The following is a 12,991-nucleotide window of genomic DNA, read 5'->3' on the forward strand; positions in this document are numbered from 1 at the left end:
TCTTTGTATCAGAAATCACATCCCAATCGTTGTCAGTGTTGTTTTGACAATGTATCTTGATCATCCTATAAAGGGAAAACAAAAAAGAGAGAAAAGCGAAACTTTACCAAACAAAAAAGTAAAGAAAAACAAAACTATAAGGTGGGTTACATTTTCATCTATTAAACAGAAACACCCAAGAAACAGATTTGCCAAGCTAAGAGGCTATAAAGTTACGTTTATTCAAATGGTACTATATCAGATTATTACATATTTCGAATCAGCAGGTCACACGAAAGCTTGAACTACCACTTTCAGTATTCAGTGTCGCAAACTAATAATGTTATAATATCATATACGTCCTAAGTTTAGAAGACATTATCACACGTGCAACACAATGTAGAAGGACGATAACACACATTGAAAGTACCTTTAGTGTTCAATAACATGTTCATGGTACACCGTTTTTCGAATGATTAGGAACGAAGTTACAAGTTCTGAGAAACTTGAATTTTTGAAGGACTTTATTTCGAAAAATACTTAGTTAAGTATCATACCTAGTTACATGTATTATTTGCAATGGATATACAAATTATTTGACGTTTACATCACTTTGTCAAACCGTTCCGGAGACATATCTATAAAATTCGCAGGACTGCTGAAGATTGCATATTTATGACAAATATTTAAAATTATTGCTGTTTTCTTCCACTTTTACAACATTAAAGCAATAACTTTAGGTAGTTGTAATTACAAGAAGTTCTAGCAATTACATGATTTAAGTAGTGTTGCAAACTTCAGTAATGTTTATCAGTTCATCATATCTTAGGACGGTTTGAGATATCGAAATGCTGTTAACGGTAAAATAATTTGTACCTTCATTTCAAAGGAAACTTGTAATTAGATATGATCCTTTTTTAAATATTTTTTGAAATAAGGTCTTTCAAACAATCCAAATTTTCAGCTCTGGAAACTTCATTAATTTTCATTTAAAACATAATGTCCAGGGCTAAGGTACTCTCGATGTGCATTATCTTATCCACTTCCACTGTGTTTTGAACAGTTGTGATATTATAACATCCTTAGTTTGTGATACTGAATAACAAAAGTGGTGTTTTAAGTAATCGTGTGACCTATTCGTTTAAAATGTGTAATAATCTGACGTAGTGCTATTTGAAAAAAAAAAACTTTATATTAAATTTGCAACACTGTTTGTTGAATATTTCTGTTTAATAATGCAAATATATCCCCCTATTTATAGTTGTTTCGTGAAATGTTTTGCTTCCCTCTCTGTCTTCTGGTTCCTCGTTGTAGAGGTGATCAAGATAAATTGTCCATATATATAGTGTTTCCAAACAACAACGACAAAGTTTGGAAAATGATTCATGACACCAAATTGACACAAAAAATATAGACCAATCTGGGTGCACAAATGCCCCCTTTCAAAGTTATAGGCTCCGAAAACATGACAAAATGACATTAAAGGTCCATAGCTTCAATACTATGGGATCTACCGTAAATGTGTCAAGACTTAACTTAGGAACTAATATGCGCCATATCCAAACATCTATGTTTTAGAATTGTAAAGCCGCAGTTCTTACAGAGGGAGTTTGGTTAGAGGCATATAATTTGAAGTACTCTCCAACTACCTCTATAAAAACTGTTGCGGAAGTACTACAGGATTTTGAAACATGGATATTTTGGTAGGGCTCAAATTAGTCCCATAGTGGTGGAACTATGGACATTTAAAGTTACATTTTTTAAGATTTCGGCACCCTATATTTCCGAAAGGAAGCATTTGTGCACCCAGGTTGCTCTATACTTATTTACTTATCTTGATGTCTGAAATCACCTCTGAAACGTTGTCGGTGTTGTTTTGAAACACCCTATATATGTATATAATGCCTATAGTAATATGGCCTGGAAGATAGTGAATACTCACTTGTACTCCTTTTTTATAATCGTAGTATGCATAAGATGCGAGATCATCACACTATTCTGCAGTTCATGTATTATTCAAGTAATATGTCTGTATATTAAGTACTGAGATTTATCTTCATATTATTATTATGTACCATCACAATTAATATATTCATAATGCACTTCTGTTATTTCTCATTTCAGTTAAGTCGCCGCGCATCCCGTTTGTTCATCATAAAGGTATGTAGTTTTAGAAAGAGCAAAACACTCCTCTCATATGGTTGTATATGATTAAAACTAACACTACTAGTAGTTGCAGTTGTTTCTTTTGCTGTTCTTGTCTCTGTTCTTGTAGAGAGAAGCAAATCTGTAGCGTTTGCTATCCAAAAAATAAAAGTTTCTCATAGATTAAAATCACACTTCCTCCATTTGCTTTTCTTCTGACCATTATACTGAGCTAACAAAGTTATTTTTTCCGTGAATCGACATGAGTTGCTAATATAGTTCAATTTCAGCTTTTTAGTTGTGTTTATTATCATATTGTTCTTAACTTTGGTAAAAGTTTTAAATTATGTGTTTTATGAGCTTTCTTATACTTTTCATTATTCTTCTTACTCGATTTCCGAAAATCATATTAAACATTTTTATACGTATTTAGGTGTCGAAAAGTAATGTAGAAACCAATAAATTTATTTCCTATTTTTGGCTGTTCAATGAATGTGTTTTAACTTCCTGGCTTCTTTTGCCACTTTATGGGGACGAGCGAGCACATGAAGATATTTTTAAGAAAATGTGCTCTGATCAATAATTGTTTGCTGGTGAATCTGTAGAGAAATTAAAGGATACTAACGGAAAACACGGGTCTTCTAATCATAGCGAGCACATCTAACACACGTAAGAATTCCTTCTAGTTCGAATGAAGGTGTCGTAAAAAAGATCCCTGACTTAATGCAGTAAACCAGCAAACAGAGCATGTAGGAGAACTTAAACTTACGAATTTGAAAATCCATAAGCCTGTACCTATTAACAAGTACTATTATTATTAAAACAAAATGAAAATATTAGCTGTTTTGAAATTTGTAGCAAAACAAGTTGAGTACAACTCTTGATGTCCCGAAAATATTTTACCCGATGATATGAGAATGTCTTCAGTACACAAAAATTTAAAAACAAATAATAATGCTACTTCATAGATTCTTAAATTAAGAGACTGCCCCCCACATACTATCGCCTTTGTTAGCATATTGTTCACGAAGGGAGAAAAAATCTTACAATGTTAGTACACAAGGAGTATGGGTTACAGATGAGACAGTTTTATATTATTTTGCTGCTGTTACTTTAGAGAGAAGATTTCAATCATGTCTGCGGACAATTCCATCTTTTGAAACGCAAACGAGAATAAAACAGGAGAAAAAGACAAAGAGGAATCGGTTTTAATATTTTAGGCACTGTCATGATGACGGTTCTTCGATTAATAAAAGTACAACTACCTAACTGTGATATACTTTATTATTGTAATATATTACTTGAGGAGAGAACAACAAACAGAATTATTTTTAATGATATTTCAAAAACACTTACTGCACTTGGAAGAAGGTAGGACATAAAATTACGATAAAATCTAAATCCCGATCAATCTATAATGAAGCTTAAATAGTATCGATATACGCGACCAGTCGCATTACAACATATCGTGTAACTGGTCCCTGGTAAATGTACAACCTGTTTTATTTGTTTCAAGAATTAGCTCATATAAAGTGAATGTAATGAATAATTAAATATGTTGAGAATAATGATACATATAGTTAAACGAAGGGAGTATTTGGGTTTGTTATAAATGTTATCTATGCGCATCTAAAGTGCAGTTCTGTAATTGTAAAGTTGCTAGTGTAAGAATGGTTCTCATTTTCTGGAGGAATATTAAACTGATAATACTGAAAAATTTTATGTGAATCACCGTGCAAATCACCGTGCAAATATTTTTTTTTTGTTTTACCTTTGCCCGTATTTCTTGAGTTAATAATATATATTATGTGTAAAATATTGTTTACATCTCTTTCATTCACCTGCATGTTATATCTTCTGTATCATACTTCAGAACTTGCAAATAATGTATCCTACGATGATATCTAAACCAAAAATGTGTCGAAATAAACTACCAAAAACTTGAAGCAGATAAACTTAAAGGTAATTAAGTGCTACGAGATTTGTGTATTGAAAAATCAAAATAATGTTCCGGATGTAATAGTTTAATGAAATGAGCGGCTCGGAGAAATAGCCATAAGCGCACAACTTGCGGTAAAATTGGTTGTTACGTAAAATACAACGAAATCTTTAAGTTTTACGCCCACGCTTATGTCGGTTAGGCTAAAGGAGACGGTAATGATGAGAAATGAATGAAATGGTGGAATGAAGAAAGTGGGAGGAAACGGGAGAACCCCGAGAAAACTCACGAGCAGGGTGTTTGTCCACCACAAACTCCACACGGCGTGAGCTGGGATTGAACCAGGGACCCCAAGCACCGTAGGTGAACGCTCTACCACTGAGCCACCGTACACCATACCTAAAATAATTTAGAACTACATGAAAGTACGAAGGTATTGTAATTGACGAAATGTACCCGTTCATAACAAGTGATGATTGTATGATAAGTGTCATGACATTGAATTTCATGGAAATGTTGAACTATCCCTCCATTGTATTAAGAATGTTACGAAATAAAATTTGCCATCATATTATAAATGTTACTCCGGAGCCGCTCGTACACAAACAACGGATATATATGCCATTATGTATGGTATCATATAAATACCATAATGACCTTGCATAAAGTATACTTCTTCAAATCTTGTCGCGTGTTTATAAAACTGTCCAATATATGATCCATATGTCTAAATTCTTTATTTCATTCCAGAGAAAGATGGACTATTCAAGAAGCACGGTGGTCTCCTGCATCCTAAATCAGGTTAGTTAACAAAAGTGATTTAGTAAATACTAGCTTACATTTTATTGTTAATAGGTCTTATTTGTTCGTATTTCAATATTAACCTATATTAATTTCAAGAATAACGACAAACATACAATACACTTACCATTTAAAATTCCATGCTTAAATTGATTGATCGTGGGATCAACTCCCTGCTATATATAGAAAGAAAAATCAGTGCATTTGACTAAAACTTGCAAAAGAAATCAAACTACCGTTACTTGATTCCTAAATATGAAAGTAATGAAGCTGAAGATACTTCAAATTAACAACATCCTTTGAACGAAATATAATAAGTAATCTTCCTACCAAGAATGAGGAAATTTCGCTTATAAGTTATCGTACGATTAAAACTCAAGCGAAATAAACCACAAATTGTCACTCAAAGTAGACTGTTGGAAAGTGTAATAGAGCAAAAGACCAGAATAATCCCAATTCTTCTAGTGGATGCAATAGACGAGGGACAGTAAAGTTGAAATTGTATCATATTACAGCCAGCACGAAAAGATATTAAAGTTTTAGCATGCTACATTTTGGTAACAATATGTGGTAGGATCATACCTATTAATACATTTGTCCCTGACAGCTTATCACTAAAACATCTGTAATATCAGCTGAAGAAGACAGGAAACGCCTAGGAAAACTCAAAGCATTTTGACAATATTTCAATTGTAGTTTTCTTTAGTTGTGAACTCTACACAATCTAGATATAGAAAACTGATTAAGTTGAGACAGATGTAAGAGAAGATATAAATTGAAGCACACCTACAAACATGTTCCGAATGAACTTAAAGAGAGCTAAGCAGTTTTGGGATTGTTATACAAAATTTAGATAACAGTTCTTGTTTACATTTATTCAGTGATGATTTAATTTAATGTATACTAAGTGAACAGTGTACGTTATAAAACCCAGCAATATGTAATCAACGTGTTTAATACTCTCCATTTAATTCCAGAAAAAGGTGGTCTACTGAAGAAGCAAGATGGCCTTTTAGATTTCTACAAACCAGGTTAGTTAACCGGACACATTTAGGTAAAACTAGAATTAAGTTGGAAATCAATATGTCGTCTTTGAAGAAACTTGAAACTAAATCTATAACTAACAAGGGACATTACCCAGTTGTCCGGCTACGATTTCAATGAAATATTTTTTGGTGAGAGAAGACATGTACTCATTATTTGTGATGACAGAAATTTTTCCCGTAATGCACGTTTTCTATTTTTTCTATATTTTTAATAATTGTGATGTGGTTATTAGAGATTACTGTAGAAGTCTCTTACTACCCTTTGTAAACGGAATGTTAATTAAAGATCAACCATGTATGTACATATAAGGCCTACGGGGAAGTCGTATGATAGGTATGATCTTGATGGTAGCCATCTTGAAATCCACCATTTTGAATTAAGGTCATTCCTAAAGAAGAAATGGGGTAATATGATATATAATTTCGGACTAGAATTCAATCAGGAAGACAACGGTGAAGTTAGTTTTAAGATGTGTCCATTTGGTGAAAAGTTACAGGCATATTAATTGTTTATACTTACTACGTATGCAAGGTCCTTACCTCCATTTCTAACCAGAGTATTAATGAAAATAAGTGGAAAAAAGCTTTGGTAATTCATATTATGCCTAGACGGAAGTGATACGGTAAGGGTATACTTGACGGCAGCCATCTTGAAATCCGCCATTTCGAATTAAAGTGAAGTTTGAAAAATGAAAACCATAGCATGTGACACTTCATTTTAATAGCAATTCTTCCCAAAAAGTCTAATGACATGCTTATTTTTGCTGTATACTTAACCAGTATCAATTTAGGACTACTTTTAATGTGCACCAAACGTCCATTATTCGATCTTTCAACTTTGCAACACTACTACTTTTCATTGCATGTTTTACCAGTGGCACTTTGCAATTGTTGCCATGGCTCACGTTTTCTAAATTTATTACATTTTTTAAGAGTTCCGAATGGTAAGTTCGTGAATAGTGTTGGGATAAGCATCCAGCAATCCTTCTGAATTTTGAAGACTTGCCATGTAATTAATTATCTTAAACCAGAATACATGGGAAACCTATGGATCTATGTGACGTAGAGAAATACAAATGAAATTATTACAAATTGGTGTTACACGAACACAAAATTATCAGGAAATGTGCTCTACGTGTTGCGCAAACGACAAGCAATAAAATATTTTTAATAAATAGAACTTTAAAAACAGCAACAATGATAGAAAATATTAAAGAGGCATAATTGGGCTGTTCCCAACACGCTGTTTGTACCATGAACATAACATGAAAACAGGTACCATTTTTATAAAGTGGTGTACCTTAATCGACTTACTCATCAAAACTGATTATAAATCTTACGAATATGAAACATAGACAACAATCGCTAGAAAACGAATGATTGTTCATCAGACTAGTTAAACAAATACCATTAAAAATAAATAAATATACAATAAAGAAATAAATATAAAACAAACCCAAGACAATTTTTTTACACAGCAATCATATTTCGTTTTCCTTCCTGAAGTGAATTTTCATTTGATTTCCCGTCTCATCTACTATCCATTACAAGCTACGTCTTGCAAAGTTGGAGTTGTTTCGATGTGCGATGATTCATGCCAGTAAACGAGTTTTTGAAGGGCAGTCATAGGAAATACATTATTACATGACATAGGGATTAAATAATTACATGGCAAGTCTTCAAAATTCAGAAAGACGACTAGATGCTTATCCCAACACTATTCATGAACTAACAAATCGCAACTCTTTAGGAATGTAATGATTTTAGAAGACATGAACCATCGTAACAATTGCAAAGTGCCTGTTAGAATCGTAAAACATACGGTGAAATGGAGGACTGTTGCAAATTTGAAAGATCGAATAAACGACACTTGGTGCACATTAAAAGCAGTCCCAAATTCATACTGGTTAACAATAGAACAAGATAAGCATACCATTAGCTTTTTGGGAAAATCTGATATTAAAATGAGGTGCCACGTGCTATGGTTTTCATTTTTCAAACTTTACTTTAATTCAAAATGGCAGATTTCAAAATGGCTGCAGTGAAGTATACCCTTAGCGTATCACGTCTCTCTATTATGTATTACCAATGCTTTTATCCACTTATTGTCATTAATACTCGGGTTAGAAGCGGAGGTAAGGGACGTACGCACGAAATAAGTATAAACAATTAAAATGCCTGTAAGTTTTCCCCAAATGAGCGTATTTTAAAACTAACTTTACCGTTTTTTTCCCGATTAAATTCTAGACCGAAGGTGTGCATCATATTACCCTATTCCCATTTAAAAACCTTGCCCTAAATTCAAAATGGCTGATATCAAGATGGCTACCGTCGAGGTCATACCATCCATAGGATTTCCCCCTAGGCTTTATATGTGTCTGCATGGTTGTTCTTTCATTAACACTCTGTTTACAAAGGGTAGTGAGGGACTTCTGCCGCAATCTTTAATAACCACATCACAATTCTTAAAAATTATATTTTTAAAGAATAAGAAAGGTGCATCATGGCAAAAATTTCTGTCATCATAAATAATGAATACATGTCCTCTATCAGCAATAGAAAAAATATTTTAATCGGAGCCGGACAATTGAGTGACGTCCCTTGTAAGTTTAGATTACACGCCCATTATGATCACACAAAAATGACACATGTTCAACAAGAACACGAGAAAAATGTATAACGGTATTTCGTTCATGTTCTGTTTGTTTTTGTTATGGCTTAACCATATACAACTGTTTAGATTCGATTTTTGACTTTCTCCGTTTGGTAGGGGTTACATGTAACAGTTTGTCCCGGTAAGGGAATGACATATGTAACACTCTTGGGTTTGACTTTTTTATATAGGCGAGCCGTTAATGACAGTTTAGAATTGTTTATTATTAGGCTTTTAGGATCCAAAAGGTACGGGCTTTTGGACATGAAGAAACTTTAATTACTAACAACACCAGGAACACCCTTTTGCGCAAGTACAAGCTAGTAACTCTAAAGTTAATATATTGTACCTACACAACAGTCGATTGTTAACTAGATATTTTACATTGCAATTATTGCTTTAGGAGGCTTTAAAATATGTAATATTATTGACATACATTTATTAAATAGATTATTCAAAATTAACACACAACAAAATTTACACACAAATACAAAAACACTAGCATATCAATTTCCTTCGATTAGTTCAAGCTTTAACTATTTTATTTATTTTTCGCTTCCTATTATAATATTAGCGCATTTATTTACGAGCTTACCTAGTGGATGCGCGATTTATTTGTCGGTACTGTATACAAACGTATATCACAAGTATTAGTCCTGCTACATCACCATTATTGAGTTACACTGATTTTACTTTTATTGTAGAAGAAAAAGTTTCCAATGAACTGTCGAATGAAGAAGGTATTCCAATAGACACCATGATGACGAAACTGAGTATATCAAACAATGCCTGATTTCCTTCAGCCACTATTAGTACGTTTTTGCTAGAGATTGTTTGGTTTTGCAGGCTAATTATATATATATATATATATATATATATATATATATATATATATATATATATATATATATATATATATATACTGACCATTATTAAGAGCGTATTATCACTGCACTTTTTATAATAACGAAACTAACTACATTGTATCAAGTAAAGAGCCAATTGACGGCGCATTAATATTCAACTACATCTATTGGGTTTAATGCAAATTTTGCATTGTCACTGTTCTCTTCCCTGCTTGACCTTTTCATCTCCCGCAAACTTCACACTACATAACGGTAGAGAGGAAGGAATAAGTATTATCGTATTAGACATACATTTATTTTAATAAATTAACATTAACTTTATTTACTTTTTACTGTTTTAAGCGTATTGATTAATTGAGATAGAATTAATTATAACTTTATGTGCTAGTATTATAGATTTATAATAATAAAAATACTGGAAAATTCACTTAGAAGCACAAGTTGTTTTGCTCCCATCAGGAACGACCCAATGATTTTTACCCACACTGTTTTGACGAGAGTGAAAAAGAAAGAAATTACTTTTAGAAACGATTTAATTATATCATAGAAACTTTTAATGATAGAATCACACGAGGGTTTGTTTATTTCTTTTCTTTGTATATTGAGTTTTATGACACAGCCAAAGTGTCATAAATATTGAATGAAGAACATATTTTTCTTCCCTGTCCTTTCAAGTATTACAGAGGCAAAATTAACCAATGTTTGACGATTAATAACATTAACTGATTTGTAATATCTTATTTTGAAAATAAAATAATTTCTAACGAACTCTTAATATTAAGTATAATGATAACAAGTACTGAAATAATAATTTATTTGTATATAAAAGAGATCTATATTCCTGCCTCTGTATGTTACAGAAAAATAATGAAAATTTTGGAGGAAATTTAACTAAACTTGTTTCACATATGATTTAAAATCTCAAAACGGATGCTGAGGACTTAAACATTCCTAGCTCTACTAAGTGTATGAGTGGGAAAAGGTGGCATATAAAATTAATCGTCAGCACCAAATATTATCCATTATTCTAGCGGTCGCTAAAATCAATTCTGATGAACCCGGAACCATTGAATCTCCGTTTAGGCTCCAGTGAAGTAAGGCACTTCAAAGGAAGGTGATAGTAGAGAAGTGAACAAAATTGACAACCACAGGTGGCCCTGCTTAGCGTAGTAGCTAACGCTCTTGCCTTCGGTTGGAGCGGTCCTGCGCTCGAATCCCCTTAGACACTCGGACGGAAAAGTGTAGCCATCCTAAATGAGGTTTTCCTGGGTTTTCCTCATTCAGATTAGGCAAATGTCGGTGTGGTACCTAACGTAGAAGTACAAGGTCGGTTCCTTCCTTCCCTTTCTCTTGATAGTGTGCTCGCCGAGGGAGATCATGCCTCTTACGTGACGGGCTAGATGGCCATTCATGCCAAAATGCCAGAAATTTCTATGCTAATAATAATGCTCAAAAACTACCGATATTAATATCGAGTTCATAGTTCTCGGATCCCCTCAGAAAAAAATAACTACTGACAGGAAAAGAGAAATACTGACATTCCCGATTCCATTTGTGTCCATACACTACCCGTAACGGTATTATGGGCGGGAGGAAGTGAAAACTAAAATATCCAAATTTGTATTGAATACATAGATTTTAGGACTGGCTCGTTTTAAGTAACTTTAGGGTCATAATATAAACTTCTGGGTGACTTTGTACCATGTGACTTCGGTTGAGGTTCATATCATATGAATTAAAGTGGTTTAAGATATAACCCAAAAGTAGATCTTTCGTTTATTGATTTATTATTACCTTCTTCAGAGTTATTGCTCCCCTCTTAATAGATAATAAAATTAAGTTTAATGTTGTTTATATAAGCAAAATTACAGAAAAATATAATTAAGTATCTTATTGATCCTTATTATTACAGTTTCGTAAATATATATCTTACAGAAGAAGTTGTTTGAACTATTTTCAATACACATATTCTGGTATGCAAGGAATAGAGTTTCAGCTTGTGTATGTATATGTTGTGTAGGCCTGTGTGAGGGTGTATGTGTTATTGTGTGAATTTTCAGCGTAAGTCTAGAACACCTTGATCAATTTTTATCAATCTTGGTATATGTATAAATTAAAATCTGGAAATTAATACTAGTGTTCAAGTCCCATAAGAAATTTAGAATTATTTTAACAGGTGATATAAACTGATCGAAAAAGACTTATCCCATGTCCCATCGATAGTCTCTAGGGTGACTAGGGCAATCGTGACATACCTAATGCTAGTAAAAATCAAATTTCAGAATCTTGTCAGTGAGTATTCTGAAGAACGTTCTAATACTGTTATGATAAGCATGAGCTGTAGCAGGACCTTCGTAGCGTCCAATCATGTCAAGGAAGAGGAGAACATATATATACGAATAATTAAAATGATAGTAATGGTTATGCAACCCACAGTGTTTTCGGGCTGTTTGAAGTGAGTAGGCATACTTCCGTTATCACGAAGTTATAATTCAATTGTAAGTAAGGGGTAGTGCGATACGTGCATATAGAATCTCTTAGGTGGCCGAGATCATTGTCAAATGCATATTTTAAGTATCACAAACGAGTTGATATTAATCCCAAGAATGCAGCTGATTTCTGAATTCCCAGAACCATTGCTGAAGGTGTGTCATATATATATATATATATATATATATATATATATATATATATATATATATATATAGATAGATAGATAGATAGATAGATAGATAGATAGATAGATAGATATAGATATAGATAGATAGATAGATATAGATATGGGGGGGTTGTGTATAATATATATGATAGATGTATCTTTATTTTTGTGTGTTGTTCATTATCTCGAAAATATTGCTCTTCACTAAGGAACCGTTGATTTTCTAGGGGTCCTCTTCTTGTTCACCTCAACCATCGGTTGGTGGACAATATGGAAATTTTAAGACTTTTCTCTCGCTTGGGAGAGCTGTTTCATATTTTGATAAGGCCTCTTTTTCGTAACTGTATCTAGGTATTATATCCTTTGTCTTCCTCTTACTGGTTTTCCTTCTGCCTTTCCCTCTATCACCACAGTGATCCAATCGGATTAAATCCGATCCTATTTGCTACGGGTAGGAATAGCAAAAAGTACTTTGTGTAAGCAACATAATGCAATATATATATGCGTGTGTGTGTGTTACAAAAACAATATATATGTTGCAACATAAAGAAACATAAGAGCTGACTTTGGAGTTGGTCAGCACTCATCTACTATCCGGAGATCAACTTTAACCATACAAGTGTTACTTTTTCACGAAGGGGCGGAGCCTAATTAAAACTTAATCTCCGGAGAGGAAATAATAGGTGGCTAACTCCTAAGTAGAATGAAGGGGTGGAAGCCAGATGAAGAAACATTTGTTGTCTTGAAACTCTTTCGTGATTATGTGTTTTTACATATTATCGCTTAGCCTTGCTCAGTGTGTTGTTGTGTTTTACTGCAAAATCGAAACAAAACCTGATAGAATACATATATCCATTACAATTAACTAAGGTATTAACCTAAATGTCGTCAGTAGTATTACAA

At 33.1% G+C, this 12,991-nt stretch overlaps 1 protein-coding gene across 1 annotated transcript in view; it reads left to right on the top strand.

The window, feature by feature from the left end:
- LOC145681739 (uncharacterized) overlaps positions 1-12,991 on the top strand; it is a 121,185-nt gene that overhangs the window by 78,064 nt on the left and 30,130 nt on the right. The window contains exons 10-12 of the mRNA XM_081753349.1: positions 2,104-2,139; positions 4,814-4,864; positions 5,842-5,895. Of these exons, the coding sequence (XP_081609475.1) occupies positions 2,104-2,139; positions 4,814-4,864; positions 5,842-5,895 (141 nt within the window). The remainder of the gene's footprint in view (positions 1-2,103; positions 2,140-4,813; positions 4,865-5,841; positions 5,896-12,991) is intronic.

The sequence above is a fragment of the Thermobia domestica genome, chromosome 3 (assembly GCF_964235325.1).
Source record: "Thermobia domestica chromosome 3, izTheDome1.hap1.1, whole genome shotgun sequence".
Taxonomy (NCBI): domain Eukaryota; kingdom Metazoa; phylum Arthropoda; class Insecta; order Zygentoma; family Lepismatidae; genus Thermobia; species Thermobia domestica.